Source organism: Punica granatum, chromosome 1, assembly GCF_007655135.1.
Source record: "Punica granatum isolate Tunisia-2019 chromosome 1, ASM765513v2, whole genome shotgun sequence".
Lineage (NCBI taxonomy): Eukaryota > Viridiplantae > Streptophyta > Magnoliopsida > Myrtales > Lythraceae > Punica > Punica granatum.
The window spans coordinates 11382108-11407335 of NC_045127.1; the positions used below are offsets into that span (position 1 = coordinate 11382108).

A 25228-nucleotide genomic window follows, 5' to 3' on the forward strand; every position below is an offset into this window, starting at 1 on the left:
GAAAAAGACGTGAACAATGATACAATATGATTTCTTTTATGAATGGATAAAATAAGTTGAACATGTTCAATAATACAAAAATATACGTCTACATAAATGAGTCTTTTCACCATATTCAGAAGGGTTATATCGGTTGAATTTGTTTAAACACAATTATTTACCGTGTCTAAATGTGTTTGTTTATTTAGATATGAAATATATTTTCCGATTAATATAATGAAATAGAGATGTAATAACTATAAAGGGATATGAATAGTCTCCATATCAAGAATAACCTGTAACTTCTTGTTTGACTGGCGATAGCGCCACTACGCAAACATCCTCCTTCGCAGACATGAATGTATTCAGTCTCAATGCAAATACACCTAACTCTGTATCATATGTTCATGTCATATAATTGTAATTAGTTAAAAATTTCAACCCCTTTTGTTTATAAATAAAAATTTTCAACCCTAGCTTGAAAGTTGATGCTCTCTCTGCTTTTGTGATAGCTTATTTAATTAGAAATTGGCACGAGGCAACGCGGCGCTGTTTCAATTTCTTTTTCCCTTCAATCTAAAGGACGTCCATCAGCTCCCGTTTCACGTGAATGCCTATTATAAATATTTGACATGGTAGTATGCAGTTCATGTGATCCAACAAGAAGCAATTTTGATGCGGCAGAAGACTTGGCAAGTCAGTACCTGGAAAAAAATAGGTTTTCTTAAACCCTATTTCTAAGGAAATGGCCTCCGGAGCAAAACTCACGGCTTTGCCGTGATTTTTCGATATTTAAGGCAAATTTCATTATTTAGGGCCTTAAACAGGCAATTTATGTTAATTAGGGTGTTTTTGCACTTTTTGAAAAGTTTAGTTCTTTTATACAATTTAGGTTTTCTTAAACCTCATTTAAGCTTTCTGTAAACCCTAGGCAGGAGGGAGTCGTCTTTTGATTATCAATAAAATTCAGAGCTTTCGTGCTTTATCCAATCTCGGATTCGAGTTTGATGCATATTTCTTGGTATTCGTAAAATCAACAGGTATAGAAGGTTATAGTTCTGGTATTCGTGCGCGAATCAACGAATCTGTAATGGTTACTCGCGTTGTACGCTGCGTCAAATTTCTACGTGATTTTGGGGTAACTCAAAATTGAAATTTTTTGCAGAATCTCACATTTCTCCAGGTTTAGCAAATCTCTATTGGATTCTTGTCGTCCATTTTCCTCCCATTATTTAATTATTTATATGACCTTTTTAACGCCTTTTGTCCAATCCAACAGTAATTCAGCTAAAACATCATTAATAAGAGCTCCATTCCACGTCAATTACTGAAGCCATACATGATTCAGTAGAAGATTCTACAGTTTGAAGACGAGAGGTCATATATTTCTAATGGACGTGTCAGAAAGGGGCCAAGCTCGGCCAGGCTTATTGGGTTGGGTTACAATAAATTTTCTTCAGCCTAAGCTTGTCCAGGCACCCCCGACAGAGCCGGTACGGTTGCCCAAGCCGAGCCATTAATAGTTCTGGCAGGGCTAGCTAGCAGCACAATTGTATTGTCCCTCCTTTCCCTATAGCGGTACGTTGATGTCTGGGCATGAACGGAATTCGTTAAGGAACGAAACCATGGGAGAACAGTGTAATGAAATATCGTTTTAGTTGTTTGGTAGCATGGAGCCAGATGACAGGATTTCATCAGTGAGGATACCACAGTTTTAGGTGTGATGAAATTCTCTTTACATGTCAATAATGAACTAAAAAGAACAATCTAAGAGACACACAGAAAAACATGCTAAGATGGTCCCAACAATATCGTCATACACAAAAATTAATTGTTAGATAAAAAATTTTAAAATTTTATATCTAACAATTAGGTAGTGAGTAAATAACCAATAAGATTCTGACTCCTAGCAAATATCATGGTTGCACGATGTGGTCTCGCAGGCGTTATCATTTCTCCATTATTGTCTAGCATAAATGATTCCCCGAGCTTTAAGCAATCACGTGTGACTGCATCTTTCAATACTTTTTCCTTTTTCTTTTAAATTACAATATATTCTCTCATTTTGATTGAAGAATCTTGTTCATAAGTCCGCAAAATTCCCAGAAGAACTATTCCCCAATAATTAATTTCTTTTTTTTTTATGTGTACTGCTTAGTATTCAGAAATTCGATAGGTTTTGATTAGTTCAGGTTTGGAATGGATTGTCCATTAAGTGATAATATTTTCTCGATTATTGATTTTCTTCATTAAAATTTAAGACTTTACTTAAGGAAGACATGTATTGAACCACCTAAAATGATGATTCTGATAATTTCCTTTTTCCTTCTCCATATATATGTGTGTATATATATGCTCCCATACGTTCTAGTGATCGCTGCAGAACTTCATTCCTCGCAGTTTTTTTTTTCGATTATATAAAAAGGCTCATGGACCTACTATAATGAAATAGAAATTTTAATAACTAATAAATAGGCACAAGTGATCTCCTATAAGTATCGAATCAAAAATCTTTTAGTTAATAAGAAGAGACGTACACCACTGCGTTACACTTTCTTTTGATGGATTCGTTCCATGCTGTTTTCATCAAACGTGTTGAAAAACAAATAAATAATATTGGAAAGCATTTCTTTTTTCTCTTGTTTCTCTCGTTTTCCTTTTGGGTAAGATATCTTTTATCTTTGGCTACAGTGCCAACAAAGGCGTTGTAAATAATTGTAATATATCTTACAATGTTTAACCGATTCCTAATTAAACAGTCTCATCATGCACGTGACCAATAATGAGATTAATTTCCTTTTAATAAAATAACAATTATGAGATTCTTTAGCGATTTATCCTAATCAATACATGAATAAGAAAGAACTAATAAGCTTAACGTCATGCAAAGCCTCCGAAGCAGTGGTCATATGTCTTTCATGAATATACAAGATATGCTATTCGTCTTCCTCGTTATGTTATCATCGAGGGAAAATTACATGACATCTTCATGGGTTTTAGGGGGCGAGGTAATTATTATGTGATTGAAGAAAACGAGAGTAGTCAGTAAGTTTCAATTACTATGCCATGTCACAGTTGATGTATACAATGATATGCCGAAAAGTCCTTTCTTTTGATGATTTGATTGAAGTAATATTATTGTCAACTTGGATGAAGGCAATATGTGAAGATTTTTCATACTCTGCATCGGATTTATTCCGCTCTTCTGATAGTATTTGTAAATGGACAAATCCGAGAAGACCCCTACCAGCAATCTCTCGGTCAGTTCCTCCTTTGGCATGGTTGAAGTGGAACATGGATGGCTCTTCACTAGGGAATCCAGGACACGTGGGAATTGGAAGTGTTTTCCGCAGTTCAGCTGGGAAATTTATCTATCTCTTTGCTGCTCATTTGGTATCACTAAATAAAATCTCGCTTAGTTGTTTGCAATAAGAAGAGCTCTCCGACTGCCTGCAATTCAGTATTTTTTTTTTTGCTCTTCTCTTATTAGTGAATCGAATTCTCTGAATGTGATTGGACGAATTAACAAGAGCATTGGTTTTCCTTGGAAATACAAGGAAATTTTCACAGACATCTATATCTTCGCTTTGCATTTCAGCTCCGTCACGCAACAATACTTTCCCAGGGAAAATAACTGATTGGCTTACTAAATATGCGATCAACAGAGCGCAAGAATTAATAACTTGGATGTAGTTCTGTTTTTCTCGTCTTTCCCTTCTCCATTCTCTTATGCTTTCTTCGTGTGAGGCTTCCTTCTTTCCTCCTCTTTTTTGTAATCACTTAAGAACTCTTTGATCTCCATGTGACTATTGTTTCTTTACTAATGATTCTTGTGAGTTTAAAAAAAAAAATGATACTCTGAAAAGAATGGCATAATGTAATGAAGAACTCTATATAGAGACATGAAGCGCCTCAGTCTGAGATAGCTGAAGTTTTGATCCGAGGATTGGATTCATCAAGGCCTCATCAAGAACATAATTAACCCTTAGTGCCGCGCAGCTCCTCGGTTTGGCCCCAATGGTCCATGCTGACCTCCTCAATCGATGCTAAGATCGGTTACCATCTAAAACCAGTGACACCCAGCCCGCACACATTCCGATTCCAGATGTATTTCGGGTTATGTGGAGCCAAACTTTGGACATTCAAATGCATAGATAGAATGATATCAGTTTCATATGATATCAGTTCCATATTCCACACTTACGTCAGCATGCTTATGCCACTACTCAAATATTATAAATATTTATTCTTGAGAAAATATGGGAAAAATTATAATATATATATAAACATACTGCGATAATAACAAATTGCAGACGAAATATATTATTAGACCGTGGATGAACTTTACTTGCAATACAAATGTCCAAAACTCATTAAAAGAGTAAAGACTAATCTTGAAGCTTATATAAGATAATTTCAGGCAATAAATTGATGATATTTCCTATATCACTGAAAAAAGAAAAAAAAAATCAAATATCTCACACTTTTACGCTTGTAGTGGCATGTTTGGCTTGATAGGGTCGGGATTCCCTTCCCCAATCAACCCTAGATAAAGTGCTAAATATTCCTTCTTTGTGGTTGACCATTTGATCTTATCGGTTCCTCTTCTTTGGACCATCGATCGATCTGCAAGGTTCCTCTTCTCAAGCAACTTTATACCTAATCTGTTAAATCTTCGTGTAGTCTCTATTTTCATGCAAAACTTTATATATATATATATATATAACATAAAAGCAACAATCCGCCCTTAATTAGTACGTAATTATATTAGATTAGATCTTAAATCACATACCATAGCCCTTCCCCCGTGGATTGCGCACCGGTTTTTGATATCTTTTATTCAATTCATTTGTAATAAAATATATTTAAAAGACAAATATTAATATATTATAATTGATGGGATTTCTTTTCAATAAATTCGTATTCTAGTAATTTTAATGAAAATGAAAAATTATATGCATAATTTTAAGGTCATAACATAAACATATGAAAAACACAAATTATGAAATCACTTTCAATTCTTTTACCAAGTAATTTTTATGATGAATACACACTATGTTCGATTAAAAGCGTGTCTGCATGACTAAATCAACTATCGTATAACTTTTTAGTTTAAAATGAATTTTATCATAAATAAATATGTATATCATAATAATTTTTTTTAAAAAATAAAATTCTTTCAATAAATACTTACATTACAATAGTAATTGTAAATATGTTATTCCTAAAAGATTATAGTCAATATTCAAGTACCCTTTTATATGTGAATTTGTTATTAAAAAATTGTACTCTTTTTAAATTTTTTTTATAGTAGATTATAAAGGCAAGACTAAATAAATTATAGTACATAGTATAAGTTTATTTATTATTATATTATCGATGTAAAAACTTCATATGTATGTATATATATATATATATATATATATTAAATGGCTGCAATATTAACAAGAGATTAATACCTACAAACAACATTTATTTAAAGTATTTTAGAGCGGAAACTTATATTAGTAAAACTTATATTTATTTTCCAATAGAATAATTTCATTATTTTTTATACGAATTTTCTTTAGGAACAAAATTATAATTGATTAACTTTATTGTACAAAATAAATTTAATTATATATATATATATATATATATATTAACACAATTAATATATAATGAATATTTCGATTATCTTTTACGTTATGTATACTATGAATTACGTATATGAGACCCACGCGGTCCCGTGAATTTGGATTAACATGATATGATTGTAATATTCTTTGCCCATAAAGTGAAGAGAGAAGATGAAGAGCATCTCATCCTTTGGCTTCCTATATAATGGGGGGCTTTGCCTTCCTTGTTACATGCACCAAAACAACACTAGCAGCAAGAAATACACATAATAGAGCCCTAGTCATCACAATATCTTAACTTCTACACCCCATTACTTCCACAATCCATTGTCAGATAACCAGAAAACCAATCGATGGCAGCGCCAACAAACCTAGTTCAGATTGCCCGAGAAGGCTTCGCTATGATTGATGAATTCTTTGGCCGTCAGCAGAGGACTCCATTGCCTCCACCACCTAGAGAGCCCAAGAGCTACCCATGCCATCGCCAAAAACACCCGTGCGTCTACCACTACACTGAATCTCCTCTGATCACGGAGAGGCTTCCCTATGCTCAGGCCCTCCCTAATGGGACCGTCGTTCAGCATCAGTATACATACCAACCCAGCCCGACAATCGGATCTGTGCACGAGGTTTCTCAATATCAGGGTAGTGGTGGACAGGTCCAGTGACCTGCTCCAATAAAAGGCGGCATCGGGGCCATCCATATAGGCCACTTTGTATAGGGGATAGGCAACAACTCAATATGGTTGGTCCTAAGTTTAACACACACACACATATATATATATATCTTTGTGTCTATATATAATATCATGCTTTTGTCCTTTAACTTTGGTATCTTCATACAATATATATACGACATGAAGTACCATCTATAAGTATGTATTTATATAGGACAAAAGCAGAGGAATGTGTAGCATCATGTAGTATATACGTACTGTGTACGTGATTTTTCTGTCCTATGTTTTGTATGTGCGGTAGGTTCCACAAATTTTAAATGAAGATATATATACTATTTATGTAGAAGATTTTTCGACTCTCTTGACGGTGATCAATGGAAATAACTTAAAGCATAGAAACTAAATTGTCGATCTATCTGCTCTTGGCATATCATTAAATATTGCTAATTGATCGAATTTGGCATGCTTTATCATGGCCAAATAAATAGATAAAGATGGGTAAGTAGGATTAGGTTCCTTCGAACTTGTAGTAGCTAGAATTAGTCCATGGCAATCAGCAGAATCTAATGACAAATGTTTTCTTATACCGCTAGTTTTAATTTGAAGAGAATATATAGTGGCTTAGTCGAGTTACCGTTAGTATTACAATTAAGATAAGATCATTGATCTTATTCCATGGCACAACGAGAGACATACATATCTGAAACACGGATACACCAATCCCTACTAGCATATAGAGAGTTCGTGTTAGCGCTCTCTACTTGAGTTTGATTTACCTAAGTACATGAAAGAGTACGTCGTATTTCAACTCATACAATGCGTAAATATAATCTCTTCCTGTCATCATCTTATGGTTTCATGCACGTTACAAGGCATGTATAGATACCTTTTCACATTAGTTATTGCTATTTTGACAAAATCAATGGCTCGAACATCTCGAAATGTGCCAATTAAGTCCATCATAAATCATTACTGGAAAAGCTCGAAAAGGATCGGCTATTAGTTTGTTGCTAAAACCTAAAGAAACCGTATACAGTGAATATATATATATATGCACATTTAAATCTCTATTTGGACGTGGGTTTAACCTTAGCCATGAGGTGTTTTGGATGGATTTCAAATCCATGAAGGATTGCATATAAAAATCTGTCTACGGGAAGTGAAATTAATGAAATATCGTTTTAGTTGCTTGGTCTCATGGAACCAGATTGTAGGATTTCATGAGTGAGGATACCACAGTTTTAGGTGTGATGAAATTCTCTTTACATGTCTAATGAACTAAAATGAACAATCTAAGACACACAGAAAAACATGCTAAGACGGTCCCAACAATATCGTCATACGCTAAAACCGATACGTCGATGGTGATAAAAATGAGGTTCTAAACACACAAGTCATCCAAACCAAATAAATGATGACCCCGCGATTTGCTTTCATTTCTATCCTCTCCCACAGCAAAACCCATTGAGAACGGCTCTTTTACAGGATCAGACTGACTCTTTTCTTTTCCCCCTTTTTCCTCTCTTGATCGAAGACTGGAGAACGATAAGGTGGCACATATTAATGTTATATGGTATGAGAAAATTTTAAAAATTTCTATCTAACAAGTAGGTAGTAAGTAAAATATCAATAAGATTCTGAATCCTAGCAAATATCATGGTTGCACGATGTGGCCCCGTAGGCTTTATCATTTCTCCATCATTGTCTAGCATAAGTGACTCCCCGAGCTTGAAGCAATCATGTGTGACAGCATCTTTAAATATTCTCTTTTTCTTTTCGATTACAATATATTCTCTCATTTTGATTGAAGAATCTTGTTCATAAGTCCGCAAAATTCCCTAAAGAACTATAGCCCAATAATTGATTTCCTATTTTTTTATGTGCACTTCTTAGTATTCAGAAATCCAACGGGTTTCGATTAGTTTAGATTTGGAATGGATTGTCCACTAAAAGATAAAACTTTCTCGATTATTGATTTTCTTCATTCAGAAGACTCGAAATTTAAGTTTACTTAAGGAAGACATGTATGGAACCACCTAAAATGATGGTTCTGATAATTTCCTTTTTCCTTCCCCATATATATGTGTATGTATATATGTGCTCCTATACGTTCTAGTGATCGCTGTAGAACTTCGTTCCTCACAGTTTTTTTTTTTCGATAAAATAGATAGGCTCATAAACCTATTATAATGAAATAGAAAATTTAATATCTAATAAATTGGCACAAGTTGTCCCCAATAGGAAACAAATTTAAAATCTTTTTAATTACTAAGAAAAAGCGTACACCACTGCGTTACACTTTTTTTTGATGGATTCGTTCCATACTGTTTTCCTCTAACGTGTTGAAAAACAAATAAATAATATTGGAAAGCATTTTGTTTTTCCCTTTTTTCTCTCTTTTTCCTTTTGGGTAAGATATCTTTTATCTTTGGCAACAATGGCAAGAAAGGCGTTGTAAATAATTGTAATATATCTTACAATGTTTAACCGATTCCTAATTAAACAGTCTCATCGTGCACGTTACCAATAATGAGATTAATTTCCTTTCAATAATAACAATTATGAGATTTTTAGCGATTCATCCTAATCAATACATGAATAAGAAAGAACTAATAACCTTACCGCCATGCAAAGCCTCCGAAGTAGTGGTCATATGTCTTTCATAAATATACAAGATATGCTCCTCGTCTTCCTTGGTATGTTATCATCGAGGAAAAATTACATGACATCTTCATTGGTTTTAGGACCGGGTAGGTAATTATTATGTGATTGAAGAAACGAGAGTAGCCAGCAAGTTTCAGTTACTATGCAATGTTACAGTTAATGTATATAATGATATACCGAAAAGTCCATTCTTTTGATGATTTGATTGGAGTCATATTCCTTGGATTGTCAAGTTGGATGAAGGCCATATGTGAAGATTTTTCATACTCTATATCGGATTTATTCTGCTCTCCTGATAGTATTTGTAAATGGACAAATCCGAGAAGACCCAAACCAACAATCTCTTGGTTAGTCCCTCCTTTGGAGTGGCTGAAGTGGACCATGGATGGCTCTTCACTGGGGAATCCAGGAAGCTTGGGAATTGGAATGTTTTTCGCAATTCAGCTGGGAAATTTATCTCTCTTTGCTACTAATCTGGAATCATTAAATCCAATCTCGCTTAGTTGTTTGCAATAAGAAAAGCTCTCTGACTACCTGCAATTCAGTTTTTTTTTTTGCTCTTCTCTTATTAGTGAATCGAATTCTCTGAATGTGATTGGGCGGATTAACAAGAGTATTGGCTTTTCTTGGAAATACAAGGAAATTTTCAAAGACATCTATCTCTTCACTTTGTATTTCAACTCCATCAGGCACCAATACTTTCCCATGGAAGGAAATGCAACAACTGATTGGCTTGTTAAATTTGTGATCAATAGAGCGCAACAATTATTAACTTGGATGTAGTTTTGTCTTTCTCGTCTTTCCCTTCTCTATTCTCTTATGCTTTCTTCATGTGAGGCTTCCTTCTTTTTTTAGGTAGATTGAGACTTCCTTCTTTCCTCCTCTTTTGTAGTCTCTTAAGAACTCTTTGATCTCCATGAGACTATTGTTTCTTTACTAATGAAATTCTAGCGAATTTTAAAAAAAAATGATATACCGAAAAGAATGGCATAATGTAATGAAGAACTCTATATAGAGACATGGAGCGCCTCAGTCTGTGATAGCTGAAGTTTCGATCCGAGGATAGGATTCATCAAGGCCTCATCAAGAACATAATTAACCCTTAGTGTCGTAAAGCTACTCGTTTTGGCCCTGATGATCCATGTTGGCCTCCTCAACCGAGGCTAACATCACTGACCATCGAAAACCAATGACACCCAGTCTACACACATTCCGATTTCAGATGTATTTCGGGTTATATGCGGAGCCAAAGTTAGGACATTCAAATGCACAGATAGAATGATATCAGTTCCACATTCCACACTTACGTAAGCATGCTTATGCCACTACTCAAATATTATTAATTTAATATTTATTCTTGAGAAAATATGGTAAAATTATAATACATATATATATATATATAAACGTACTACAATAAAAACGAGATTCCCGAATTGTAGTACCATTGACGAAATATATTATTAGACAGTGGATGAACTTTACTCGCAATACAAGTGTTCGAAACTCACTAAAATTATATAGTAGTCAAGACTAATCTCGACGCTTATATAAGATAATTTCAGGCAATCGATGATATTTCGTATATCACTGAAAAAAGAAAAAAAATCAAATATCTCACACTTTTACACTTGTAGCGGCATATTTGGCTTGATAGGGTCGGGATTCCCTTCCCCAATCAAATGTAGATAAAGTGCTAAATATTCCTTCGTTGTGGTTAGCCATTTGATCTTATCGGTTCCTCTTCTTTGGACCATCGATCGATCTGTCAAGGTTACCCTTCTCATGCAACTTTATACCTAATCTGTTAAATCTTCGTGCACTCTCTATTTTCATGCAGAACTTTATATATAAAAATAAAAATAAAAACAACAATCCGCCTTTAATTAATACGTAATTATATTAGATAAGATCATAAATCACATACTATAGCCCTTCCCCCGTGTGATGCGCACAGGTTTCTGATGTCTTTTATTCAATTCATTTGTAATAAAATATATTTAAAAGACAATTATTAATATATTATAATTGAAGCGAAATCTTTTCAATAAATTCGTACTCTAGTAATTTTAATGAAAAATGAAAAATTATATGCGTAATTTAAATGTCATAACATTAACATATGGAAAACGCAAATTATGAAATCACTTTTAATTCTTTTACCAACTAATTTTTATGATGAATACGCACTATTTTCGATTAAAAGCGTGTCCGCATGGCTAAATTAGCTATCGCATAATTTTTTATTTTAAAATGAATTTTATCATAAATAAATATTTATACCATAATAATTATTTTTTTTAAAAAAAAATCTCTTTCAATAAATACTTACATTACAATAGTAATTGCAAATATGTTATTCCTAAAAGATTATAGTCAATATTCAAATAACCTTTTATATGTGAATTTGTTATTAAAAAATTGTACTCTTTTTAAAAAAAAATTCTATAGTAGATTATTAAGGCAAGACTAAATAAATTATAGTACATATAAGTTTATTTATTATTATATTATCGATGTAAAAACTTGAGATGTACGTGTGTGTATATATATATCTTAAATGCCTGGAATATTAACAAGAAATTAATACTTACAAACAACATTTATTTAAAGTATCTTAGAGCGGAAACTTATATTAGTAAAACTTATATTAATTTTCGAATAGAATAATTTCATTATTTTTTATATGAATTATTTCTCATAGAACAAAATTATAATCGATTAACTTTATTGTACAAAATAAAATTAATTTTATATATATTAACACAATTAATATATAATAAATATTTCAATTATCTTTTATGTTATGTATATTATGAATTATGCATATGAGACCCACGCGGTCCTGTGAATTCGGATAAACATGCCACATGATATGATTGTAATATTCTTTCATGGCCCATAAAATGAACAGCATCTCATCTTTTGACTTCCTATATAATGGGGGGCTTTGCCTTCCTTGTTAAATGCACCAAAACAACATTAGAAGCAAGAAATACTCATAATAGAGCCTTAGTCATCACAGTATCTCTATACCCCATTAATTCCACAGTCCACTGTCAGATAACCAGAAAACCAATCGATGGCACCGCCAACAGACTTACGTCAGGTTGGCGAAGAAGTCTTCCCTATGATTGATGAATTCTTTGGCCGTCAGCAGAGGACTCCATCGCCTCCATCACGTAGAGAGCCCAAGTTCCCCTGCCGTCACCAACCCCATCGCCAAATCCGCGTCTACCACTACACCGAATCTCCTCCGATCACGAGGAGGCGTCCCTATGCTCAGGTCCTCCCTAATGGGACTGTCCTTCACTATACTCAGCATCAGTACAAATACCAACCCAGCCCAACAATCGGATTTGTGCACGAGGTTTCTCAATATGAGGATAGTGATGGACGGGTCTAGTGAGCTGCTCCAATAAAAGGCGGCACCGGGGCCATCTGCATAGGCCACTTTGTATAGGGGAAAGGCAACAACTGAATATGGTTGGTCCTAAGTATAACATATACATATATGTGTGTGTCTATATATAATATCATGTTTTTGTCCTTTAACTTTGGTATCTTCATACAGTATATATACGATATGAAGTACCATGTATAAGTATGTATTTATATAGGTCAAAAGCTTAGGAATGTGTAGCATCATGTAGTATATATGTACTGCGTACGTGATTTGCCTGTCCTATGTTTTGTATGTGAGATGGGTTTCACAAAAATGAAGATATATATACTATTTATGTGGAAGATTTTTTGACTCTCTTGACGGTGATCGATGGGAAATAACTTAAAGCATAGAAAAAAAATTGTCGATCGATCTGCTCTCGGCATATCATTGAATATTGCTAATTGATCGAATTTGGCATGCTTTATCATGGCCAAACAAATAGATAAAAATGGGTAAGTAGGATTAGGTTCCTTCGAACTTGTAGTCGCTAGAATTTGTCCATGCCAATCAGCAGAATCTAATGACAAATGTTTTCTTGTACCACTAGTTTTAATTTGAAGAGAATATATAGTGGCTTAGTTGAGTTACCGTTAGTATTACAATTAAGATAAGATCATCGATCTTATTCCATGGCATGACGAAAGAAATACATATATGAAACACGGATACACCAATTCCTACTAGCATATAGAGAGTTCGTGTTAGCGCGCTCTACCTGAATTTCATTTACCTGAGTACATAAAAGAATACATCGTATTTCAACACATACAATGCGTAAATATAATCTCTTCGTGTCATCATCTTATGGTTTCATGCACGTTATAAGGCATGTTTAGATACCTTTTCACATTTGTTAAAGCTATTTTGACATAATCAATGGCTGGAACATCTCGAACTGTGCCAATTAAGTCCATCATAAATCATTACCGGAAAAGCTCGAAAACGGATTGGCTATTAGTTTGTTGCTAAAACCTAAAGAAACCGTATACAGTTAATATATGTATGTATGTATATATATATATATGCACATTTAAATCTCTACTTGGATGTGGTTTTAATCTTAGTCATGAGGTGTTTTGGATGGATTTCAAATCCATGCAGGATTACATATAAAAATCTGTCTACGGGAAGTGAAATTAATGAAATATCGTTTTAGTTGCTTGGTAGCATGGAATCAGATTGTAGGATTTCATGAGTGAGGATACCACAGTTTTAGGTGTGATGAAATTCTCTTTACATGTCTAATGAACTGAAATGAACAATCTAAGACACACAGAAAAACATGCTAAGACGGTCCCAATAATATCGTCATACGCTAAAACCGATACGTTGATGGTGATAAAAATGAGGTTCTAAACACACAAGTCATCCAAACCAGATAAATGATGACCCCGTGATTTGCTTTCATTTCTATCCTCTCCCACAGCAAAGCCCATTGAGAACGGCTCTTTTACAGGATCAGACTGAGTCTTTTCTTTTCCCCTTTTTTCCTCTCTTGATCGAAGACTGGATAACGATAAGGTGGCACATATTAATGTTATATGGTATGAGAAAATTTTAAAATTTTCTATCTAACAATAAGATAGTGAGTAAATAATCAATAAGATTCTGACTCCTAGTAAATATCATGGTTGCACGATGTGGCCTTGTAGGCTTTATCATTTCTCCATCATTGTCTAGCATAAGTGACTCCCCGAGCTTGAAGCAATCATGTGTGACTGCATCTTTAAATATTTTCTCTTTTTCTTTTCGATTACAATATATTCTCTCATTTTGATCGAAAAATCTTTTTCATAAGTTCGCAAAATTCCCTGAAGAACTATACCCCAATAATTGATTTCCTTTTTTTATGTGGACTGTTTAGTATTCAGAAATTCAACAGGTTTCGATTAGTTCAAGTTTGGAATGGATTGTCCACTAAGAGATAAAACTTTCTCAATTATTGATTTTCTTTATTCACAAGACTTGAAATTCAAGACCTTACTTAAGGAAGACATGTATGGAACCACCTAAAATGATGGTTCTGATAATTTCCTTTTTCCTTCCCCGTATATATGTGTATGTATATATATGCTCCTATACATTCCAGTGATCGCTGTAGAACTTCATTCCTCACAGTTTTTTTTTTCCGATTATATAGAGAGGCTTATGTACCTACTATAATGAAATAGAAATTTTAATAACTAATAAATGGGCACAAGTTGTCCCCAATAAGTATCGAATTTAAAATATTATTTTTTTCGGTGATAAAAATCTTTTTAATTACGAAGAAAAAGCGTACACCACTGCGTTACATTTTCTTTTGATGGGTTCGTTCCATGCTGTTTTCCTCAAACGTGTTGAAAAAAAAATAAATAATGTTGGAAAGCATTTCGTTTTTCCCTTTTTTCTCTCTTTTTCCTTTAGGGTAAGATATCTTTTATCTTTGGCAACAATGCCAACAAAGGCGTTGTAAATAATCGTAATATATCTTACAATGTTTAACCGATTCCTAGTTAAACAGTCTCATCATGCACGTGACCGATAATGAGATTAATTTCCTTTTAATAAAATAACAATTATGAGATTCTTTAGCGATTCATCCTAATCAATACATGAATAAGAAAGAACTAATAAGCTTAACGCCATGCAAAGCCTCCGAAGCAGTGGTCATATGTCTTTCATGAATATACAAGATATGCTACTCGTCTTCCTCGGTATGTTATCATCGAGGAAAAGTTACATGACATCTTCGTTGGTTTTAGGGGCCGGGTAGGAAATTATTATGTGATTGAAGAAAACGAGAGTAGTCAGTAAGTTTCAATGACTATGCAATGTCACAGTTGATGTATATAATGATATACCGAAAAGTCCTTTATTTTGATGATTTGATTGAAGTCATATTCCTTCGATTGTCAACTTGGATGAAGGCAATATGTGAAGATTTTTCATACTCTGCATCGGATTTATTCCACTCTCTTGATAGTATTTGTAAATGGACAAATCCGAGAAGACCCAGACCAGCAATCTCGTGGTCAGTTCCTCCTCTGGGGTGGCTGAAGTGGAACATGGATGGCTCTTCATTATGGAAGCCAGGACGCTTGGGAATTGGAAGTGTTTTTTGCAATTCAGCTGGAACTTTATCTGCTTCTTTGCTGCTCCATCTAGTATCATTAAATCCAATCTTGCTGAGTTGTTTGCAATAAGAAAAGCTTTCTGACTGCCTGCAATTCAGCTTTTTTTTTTTACTCTTCTCTTATTAGTGAATCGAATTCTCTAAATGTGATTGGGCGAATTAACAAGAGCATTGGCTTTTCTTGGAAATACAAGGAAATTTTCACAGACATCTATATCTTCGCTTTGCACTTCAGCTCCATCAGGTACCAATACTCTACGAGGGAAGGAAATGCAGCAACCGATTGGCTTGCTAAATCTGCGATCAACAGAACGCAAGAATTAATAACTTGGATGTAGTTTTGTCTTTCTCGTCTTTCTCGTCTTTCCCTTCTCTATTCTCTTATGCTTTCTTCATGTGAGGCTTCTTTCGTCCTTCCTCTTTTTGTAATCTCTTAAGAACTCTTTGATCTCCATGTGATTATTGTTTCTTTACTAATGAAATTCTTGTGAGTTTAAAAAGAATGATATACCGAAAAGAATGGCATAATGTAATGAACTCTATATAGAGACATGAAGCACCTCAATCTGAGATAGCTGAAGTTTCGATCTGAGGATAGGATTCACCAAGCCCTCATCAAGAACATAATTAACCCTTAGTGCTGCTCAGCTCCATTTTTTGGCCCCAAAGATCCATGCTGACCTCCTCGATGGAGGCTAAGATCGGTGACCATCAAAAACAAATGATGCCCAGCCCACACACATTCCAATTGCAGATGTATTTCGGTTATATGTGGAGCCAAACTTAGGACATTCAAATGCATAGATAGAATGATATCAGTTCCATATTCCACACTTACGTCAAATGCATAGATAGAATGATTTTAGTTCCATGTGATATCAATTCCATGTTCCCCACTTACGTCAGCGTGCTTATGCCACTACTCAAATATTATAAATTCTAATATTTATTCTTGAGAAAATATGGTAAACATTATAATATATATATATATCTATATATATATAAACGTACTACAATAATAATGAATTGCAGTTCAATTGACGAAATATATTATTAGACAGTGGATGAACTTTACTCACAATATAATTGTCTAAAACTCACTAGAAGTATATTGTAGTGAAGACTAATCTCGACGCTTATATAAGATAATTTCAAGCAGTAGACCGATGATATTTCGCATATCACTGGAAAAACAAATTCAAATATCCCACACTTTTACACTTGTAGCGGCATATTTGGCTTAATAGGGTCGGGATTCCCTTCCCCAATCAACTCTAGATAAAGTGCCAAATATTCCTTCGTTGTGGCTGACCATTTGATCTTATCGGTTCCTCTTCTCTGGACCATCGATCGATCTGTCAAGATTACTCTTCTCATGCAGCTTTATACCTAATCTGTGATATTTTCGTGTACTCTCTATTTTCATGCAAAATTATTTGTACAAAAAAAAAACCAAATAAAAGCAACAATCCGCCTTTAATTAATACGTAATTATATTAGATTAGATCATAAATCACATACTATAGCCCTTCCCCCGTGTGATGGGCACAAGTTTTTGATATCTTTTATTCAATTCATTTGTAATAAAAAATATATATGAGACAAATATTAATATATTCTAATTGAAGTGAATTCTTTTCAATAAATTCATATTCTAGTAATTTTAATGAAAAATGAAAAATTACATGCATAATTTTAAGGTCATAAAATTAGCATATGAAAAACACAAACTATGAAATCACTTTTAATTCTTTTACCAAGTAATTTTTATGATGAATACACACTACTTTCGATTAAAAGCGGTTTGCATGACTAAATCAGCTATTGAGTAATTTCTTAGTTTAAAATGAATTTTATCATAAATAAATATGCATACCATAATAAATTTTTTAAAAAATAAACTTGTTTCAATAAATACTTACATTACAATAGAAATTGTAAATATGGTATTCCTAAAAGATTATAGTCAATGTCCAAATAACCTTTTATATGTGAATTTGTTATTAAAAAATTATGCTCTTTTTTTAAAATATTTTCTATTGGGGATTATTAAGACAAGACTAAATAAATTATAGTACATAGTATAAGTTTATTTATTATTATATTATCGATGTAAAAACTTGTGATGTATATATATATATATATCTTAAATGGCTTCAATAGAATAGTTTCATTATTTTTTATATGAATTATTCCTTATAGAACAAAATTATAATTGATTAACTTTATTGTATAAAATAAAATTAATTACATATATTTATATATATTACCACAATTAATATATAATAAATATTTCAATTATCTTTTACATTATGTATATTATGAATTACGCATATGGGACCCATGCGGTCCCATGAATTCGGATTGACATGCCACATGATATGATTGTAATAAAGTGAAGAGAGAAGATGAAGAGCATCTCATCTTTTGGCTTCCTATATAATGGGGGGATTTGCCTTCCTTGTTACATGCACCAAAACAACCTTAGAAGCAAGAAATACACATAATAGAGCCCCAGTCATCACAATATCTTCACTTCTATACCCCATTAATTCCACAATCCACTGTCAGAACCAAAAAACCAATCGATGGCACCGCCAACAGACCTACTTCAGGTTGCCCGAGAAGGCTTCCCTATGATTGATGAATTCTATGGCCGTCAGCAGTGGACTCCACCATCCCATCGCCAAAACAACCCGTGCGTCTACCGCTACACCGAATCTCCTCTGATCACGGAGAGGCCTCCCTATGCTCAGGTCCTCCCTAATGGGACCATCATTCACTATACCCAGCATCAGTATACATACCAACCCAGCCCGACAATCAGATCTATGCACGAGGTTTCTCAATATAAGGGTAGTGGTGGACGGTCCCAGTGAGCTGCTCCAATAAAAGGCGGCACTGGGGCCATCCATATAGGCCACTTAGAATAGGGGAAAGGCAACAACTGAATATGGTTGGTCCTAAGTTTAACATAGACATGTGTGTGTGTATATAATATCATGCTTTTGTCCTTTAACTTTGGTATCTTCATGCAATATATATACGCCATGAAGTACCATGTTTGAGTATGTATTTATATAGGACAAAAGCATAGGAACGTGTAGCATCATGTAGTATATATGTACTGTGTACGTGATTTGCCTGTCCTGTGCTTTGTATGTGAGATAGGTTTCGCAAACTTTAAATGAAGATATATGTACTATTTATGTAGAAGATTTTTCGACTCTCTTGAAGGTAATGGATGGGAAATAACTTAAAGCATAGAAACAAAATTGTCGATGGATCTGCTCTCGGCACATCATTAAATAGTGGAAATTGATCGAATTTGGCATGCTTTATCATGGCCAAACAAACAGATAGAGATGGGTAAGTAGGATTAGGTTCCTTCGAACTTGTAGTCGCTAGAATTAGTCCATGCCAATCAGCAGAATCTAATGACAAATGTTTTCTTATACCCCTAGTTTTAATTTGAAGAAAATATATAGTGGCTTAGTCGAGTTACCGTTAGTATTACAATTAAGATAAGATCATCAATCTTATTCCATGGCATGACGAGAGACATACATATATGAAACACGGATATGCCAATTCCTAATAGCATATAGAGAGTTCGTGTTAATGCTCTACTTGAGTTTGATTCACCTAAGTACATGACAGAGTACGTCGTATTTCAACTCATACAATGCGTAAATATAATCTCTTCATGTCATCATCTTTCTGTTTCATGCACGTTACAAGGCATGTATAGATACCTTTTCACATAAGCTATTTCGACGTAATCAGTGGCTCGAACATCTCGAAATGTGCCAATTAAGTCCACAATAAATCATTCCCAGAAAAGCTCGAAAAAGGATCGGCTATTCGTTTGTTGCTAAAACCTGAAGACACAGTATACAGTGAAATATATATATATATATATATATATGCACATTTAAATCTCTATTTGGATGTGGGTTTAACCTTAGTCATGAGGTGCTTTGGATGGATTCAAATCCATGCAGGATTGCATATTTTTATCTGTCTACGAGAAGTGAAATTAATTGGGATGCCTTTTTTCATTTCTTAAGAAATTTTTGCTTCTAAATGCACTTTGGCTCTAGCTACTGTTGGAGGGATTAGAGCGACCTTTTGCCCGCTCAAGCCTGATGAGAATATGAGCATGTTCCTCCTAGGAGTTCGTGTCATTCGATACACTAAAATGCAGAATGTGCAGGTTTACAAAGATCTCGAAAAGAATCCAATACATAAGAAATATTATTTTGACATAGCAAATCATGAAGCTGTACTCATCAAATGATCAAAGTACAATCCAACCAAACAGTTTGCGATTGATGATGTGTTTTTTCGCAACATGTCAGTTAGTATATGTAATTGCTTGACCGACTTACTGACGAAACCTGACTTAATAAGTTATTAACCGTCAAATCATTCGAAACTTGAGGTATTTTCTCGAGTCAGTGTTAGTTAATAAGACAACTTCGCGCTATTTATTTATTTTTGGGTAAGGACTTCGCGCTATTTTTAGGAGAGACAAATACGATTCCCTAGAACTCATGCCCAAATATAGGCCAAGAAAACAACCAAAGAAAACTGAACAACCCTCCATGGATTTAGGACCTCCATGCACCAACAAACTCCATCATCGTCGAATCCAACAGACATCTTCAGTTCGAAAATGTTAAGGTATAAAAAAAGAAACACAATGAGTTCTTCTCCCCCTCCCAAAAAAAAAAAACACAATCTTTTTCCTTTCCCCTTCTTCACAAGCCCTTTCGTGTTCTTCCCTTCCCCATTGATGGGGTCGAATTAAGTAGCTTCCCCATAGATTAGCCTCAAAACAAAAAAATCTAGTTATATATTATCTAGGGTTCTTAAGAGAAAAACCCAAAAAAAAAGGAAAAAAAAAAGTTAAAATCGAGGGCTTGTGGAAAAAGAAAATGGCGAAAATTATCGGAGGGAGAAAGTTCAACATTATTAGGGTTGTATTTGCATTGGTCCTGGTAGCCCTAGCAAGCCTCTGTGAGGCTAAGGGCTTGTGGAAGCCGCGCTTGCCGGTGCCGGTGCCGGTGCCGGGAGTGGGCTTGGTGAGGGCGAGGGTTGCTAAGGCTAGAGACCCTCTGGCAATTCAGGCGAGCGAGGCCATCCGTGGTTTGGACCTGACCGAAAAGGTGTTCAACGTCTTGACCTATGGAGCCGATGCCAGTGGATTGGATGATTCTACGGAGGTAACTTTTATGAATGCGTTTTGACCGGTAGTCAAAAATTATTTTCTCAATGGGATTCATCAGGTTGCTTGGGTAATAGATTAAGAGAAAAAATTTCTCAAAATTGTTTATGTGTGTGTGTGTGTATATATATTTAAAAATGAGACTTATCTCAAAAAGAATTTTGTAACATGCAATTTCGATGGTGTTATTTAGTTGAAAACTTATGCAAATTAATATAAGATTTGTCTCACTCCATCACAAATATTCTACTTCTAGAATTTCATTCCATTGATATTGCTTTATGGATCAATGATTGAGAAATGGAATTTATTCTCATTTATCATTGGGAAAAAGTAGGTTTAATTCTTTGATACCGTCGAATCTTTAGACCAGAAGTATGAAATTAAAGGGAAAGAAGGAGCCTTAAAAGGTTGGAAGTTAATGGCATTTTCACTTTATTCAGATATATTTGTCAGTTATTTAATTAGATATATATGTCTATTTAACTCACTTTTGTCCAAAGATTTAACTGTAATTCCTAAGATATTGCATGATTCCATACTCTCCGTCAAATCAGCTTTTTAAACTTACTGTTCTCCTCCATCAACTCCTTAATCTTGTAGTAGTCCTCATTTTTCGGACCCCGTACCATAAATCGGGTCCATGGACCAAAACCGTCTAATTGGGACCCGGTTTTCCATTTGTGCTGCTTGAACCCATCCATCCCTAGATTAGTGCAAATGTTCGATTTGCATTTAGCATTGTAATCGAAACTTTATCGACCGATTAGATTTTTTGGTTTTAAATTTGCTCTGTGCGGGAATTGTTGTTTCCCTTGTAGGCTTTCATGAAGACGTGGGTGGACATGTGCCACTGGAACGGGAAGTCGAGGATGTTGGTGCCACGTGGCACCTTCCAAGTGGGTGAACTCGTGTTCCAGGGCAAATGTGCCGGCCCGGCCGCGAAGGTGGTCGACATCAAGGGCACGCTCAAGGCTCTCACTGACCCTAGCTCCTTCACGTCCGACTACTGTATCCTCTTCCAGCTCATAGACGGCCTGATCATCATTGGGAGCGGGGTCATCGATGGCCAGGGCGCTTCCGTGTGGCAGTACAGCGACTGCAACAGCAACAGCAACTGCCAGCGCATGCCCATCGTAAGTCTAGATCCCTCGACCTTGCTGCCCGTCCAGTCGGATATATAGACTCAAATGCTTCCCACGGCACTAAACAATTCCATTGCTAATGTGGTAAAATGTTTTGCAGAACGTGAAGTTCGACACAGTCAGCCACGCGATTGTGAGCAGGCTCAATTCTGTGGACAGCAAAGGGTTCCATATCGGGGTCACGAACAGCAACAACATTAGGCTGTACAATCTTCGCATTACAGCTCCAGATGAGAGCCCCAACACCGACGGGATCCACATCAGCAAGTCCAACAATGTAAAGATTTCCAATGCCGTGATCGGGACCGGTGACGATTGCATCTCCATGATCCAGGGCTGCACCGACATCACCATCAAGAAGGTTTTCTGTGGCCCTGGCCATGGCATAAGGTGACTGATTCTTAGCCTATCTGTAAATATACTTCGTGCCATCACCTCGTCCCGAAGATGCACTGACATCTCTTCCGTCTGTTCTCTGTTCCATAACAGCATTGGTAGCCTCGGTAAATACAAGAACGAGGCAGATGTGAGGGGCATCACAGTGAAGAACTGCACATTAACCGGCACCGAGAATGGTGTCAGAATCAAGACTTGGCCGGATTCACCTCCAAGTGCGGCTTCGAAACTTATCTTCGCTAACCTCGTCATGAACAATGTCAAGAATCCCATTATCATCGATCAGGAGTACAATTCTCACAACAAGAAGCAGGTTCGCCCTTTGTCCTGAGTCCATTGATAAATCACGCTGGTTCAGATGAAGCACGGATAACCAACTCTACGGCATCACATCACTCTCTTACTATAATAACTCACATAAACATGTTCTGTGACTCCTTGCAGATAGTACCGTCCCGTGTAAAGATTAGCGATGTCCACTTCGTCAACATAAGGGGGACATCGACATCTCCATTGGCAGTCAACATTGTATGCAGCAAACAATTTCCTTGCCAGCAAATACAGTTGAAGAACATCAATCTACAATACACTGGGTTGCCCTCTAAGGGCCCAGTCACCTCTACCTGTCTCAATGCACAGGGACTATTATTCGGAGGCATTCAGATCCCGCCGGCTTGCAAGTAGGGTTTATCTGCCCTTTGCAACACTATCATCTCATATTGTTATATCAGGGTGGGGAAGAAATGTGTCATTGGGTGCATTTCTTAATGTCAATTGTCGTAAATTTAGATAAATGGAATTATGTTTTGTTGGATTATATCCCAATCAACTGATATATATTCTACAGTCCGATAAATGTTTCACGACTACATAGACATGCTCATGTGTGAAACGAACATCAATGCTTACCTTATCACTCATAAATAGCTAATTCAGCAGAGCAAATAACAAAAGCCTTAAACCATTCTTGATGATGTTCGGCATGGAATGACAATCACTGAGAAATATTGAGCTATTATATAACACCAAGGAACCTGAAACGCCAGTCTAGATCTAGATTATGCATTGCCCACCATGTTTGTATCTGCCGGTTTAAAACTATTCCCCTGATCCTGAGCTGGATTTTGGACTTGTCCTGATGTTTGCTGTTGAGCAGAAACTGGGTTCCTCCTATCAACCTGCATGGTTTCCCTTCGTCGATCGTAACGAGGTCGGGGCCTCCTCGTGGGCTGCCTCTCATTGTACCAATACTGAGGCCGATGAATGACCTTACCATCCACAAACAGATCACCTAATGGTAGATTGAAAAAACAAAGAAAGCAACAAAGAAAAGTTAAATAGTCAGAATGATGGAGTGCGCTTGAACTCAAAGAGTTTAGCATAGGAATGGGACTTATTTTTTCAAACGTGGCCTACCTCCGTAGTCTTTGTTCGGCACGTCGAGGTATGAATCCGGCAAGACCCAGAGAACTCCAGGCAATTCTACAAACCAGGAAAAGTGAGAAAGACGAATTCCCAATCAAAACGAACTTGATATATAACACAAATCCGCAGAAAGCAACCCAGCATTGTTGTGCAATTAAACCAAGCTTATAACATGGATTTCTAAGGATTCCGAGAACAACTCTCTTTGATTTTGTCTCAGTAGCAGCGCTTCATGCTTTTCATCTAGCAAAATCTACCCTCGAATAATCACAATGCAAGCCTTTGAAGCTAAACTCTGCACATCACAACACACCTCATTGGTCGGAAATTTTCGATTTTGCTTAAGAAATTCCAAATCCAAATTTTCCCGCACAAATTCCAATTCAAGCTTATCATATGACAGTCCACGAAGAATCCGATGAATGTCGACAGAAACTTCAGGCTATTTCTTCCTATTCATGCACGGGCAAGGGAGAATTGGAGCTCACAGACTTCCCTTAAGATCCAATCGAGAACCGCAAATTTCTGCAGTTACAAATTTTCCGCTCCCGATGTATAGAGACAGACTTAATTATAAACATCACAGGGCAAAATTGAAACTTTAATGAAGGGAAAATCAGAAGTAACCTTAAACCCTAAACCCTTGAGCTATACTGCAACCACAGGTGAGAGCCAAATCAAATGAAGCGATTCGAAGCTAATCCAATCGAAAAACTGAACGCATAAGCTCGAGAAAGGAAACTAAAGAATAGTGAATGAGCAATCAACCTTTAACTCTGTAGGAGAGTTCTTCCGAGATCAAACACCCGAACCCCGTGTAAGTGGTCGTGCAGACGGAATAGATCTTCTTCTTGGCCTCCTCCTCGCCGCCGACGACCTGGGCGAGTGTCCTGACGTAGGTGTCGATCATCTCCTGCTCCGAGAGCTTGCGGTCGAACTCCATGACAATGAGCCAGTGCTCGTAGTCGCAGCCATCGAGGAGAATCGTCTCCTTCGGCGGGCGGTTGCTCCAGTTCGGCGAAGGGTCGTTCAGCGGCGAGTATCCCGACCCGGAGGTCTTGGAGCGGGCCGGGAGGTTGACGGGGTGGGGGCCCGGCAGCAGGCCCGGGAGGTGGCTGAGGAGCGGAGCGGCGAAGCGGAAGCGGGCCGAGACAGCTGCAGAGGGAGAGGAGGAGGAGGAGAGCGCTCGGGAGACGAGGGCGGCGAGGGTTCGTCGGCCGGTGAAGGAAGCCATTTGTGCCTGCTGACACTGTAACAGAGAGCCTCCGGAGGCGACCCGCTCTGCTCCGTTTATATGAGACCGCGTTTTGGTAACCCGGAGTAACAAAACGGCGTCGTTCCATTTTAACGTGAATACTTTCGTTTCGACTAGGACTCCCACAATTTTTCAGTTGGGTTATTAAAGTTTGGATCTGGTACCAATTTGGCCACTAGAAAGGGTTTACTTCGCGTCAAATTGGGCAATAAAAATTTCAACTCGAAGATGATTTGCCCAAGTCATTGAATCGGGATGTTCATCCGAATGGGACATTCT

General features: G+C 36.2%; 2 protein-coding genes across 2 annotated transcripts; one reads left to right on the top strand and one right to left on the bottom strand.

Moving 5' to 3' along the window:
• Positions 1–20060: 20060 nt before the first annotated feature.
• On the top strand, positions 20061–23103 carry LOC116192831 (exopolygalacturonase-like). The gene is made up of 5 exons (XM_031521498.1): positions 20061–20726; positions 21550–21864; positions 21974–22263; positions 22363–22582; positions 22714–23103. Exons 1-5 carry the CDS (start codon positions 20439–20441, stop codon positions 22951–22953), a joined length of 1353 nt encoding a protein of 450 aa, XP_031377358.1. The 5' UTR covers positions 20061–20438; the 3' UTR covers positions 22954–23103.
• Position 23104: 1 nt separating this feature from the next.
• Positions 23105–25017, bottom strand: LOC116192832 (multiple organellar RNA editing factor 3, mitochondrial). The gene is made up of 3 exons (XM_031521499.1): positions 24463–25017; positions 23686–23751; positions 23105–23560 (listed from the first exon to the last, which is right to left on the bottom strand). The coding sequence occupies exons 1-3, from the start codon at positions 24926–24928 to the stop codon at positions 23328–23330; spliced, it is 765 nt and encodes a 254-aa protein (XP_031377359.1). The 5' UTR covers positions 24929–25017; the 3' UTR covers positions 23105–23327.
• Between the last annotated feature and the right edge of the window lie 211 nt (positions 25018–25228).

What these genes read in the sequence shown, in the direction of transcription:
- LOC116192831 (XM_031521498.1), top strand. Translation starts at nt 20,439, where the DNA reads ATGGCGAAAATTATCGGAGGGAGAAAGTTCAACATTATTAGGGTTGTA. An exon ending in GGCCCTGGCCATGGCATAAG is followed by an intron (nt 22,264 to 22,362) that starts GTGACTGATTCT and finishes GTTCCATAACAG; the next exon opens with CATTGGTAGCCTCGGTAAAT. An exon ending in ATTCTCACAACAAGAAGCAG is followed by an intron (nt 22,583 to 22,713) that starts GTTCGCCCTTTG and finishes GACTCCTTGCAG; the next exon opens with ATAGTACCGTCCCGTGTAAA.
- LOC116192832 (XM_031521499.1), bottom strand. Translation starts at nt 24,928, where the DNA reads ATGGCTTCCTTCACCGGCCGACGAACCCTCGCCGCCCTCGTCTCCCGA. An exon ending in ACTCTCCTACAGAGTTAAAG is followed by an intron (nt 23,752 to 24,462) that starts GTTGATTGCTCA and finishes CCTGGTTTGTAG; the next exon opens with AATTGCCTGGAGTTCTCTGG. An exon ending in GCCGAACAAAGACTACGGAG is followed by an intron (nt 23,561 to 23,685) that starts GTAGGCCACGTT and finishes ATCTACCATTAG; the next exon opens with GTGATCTGTTTGTGGATGGT.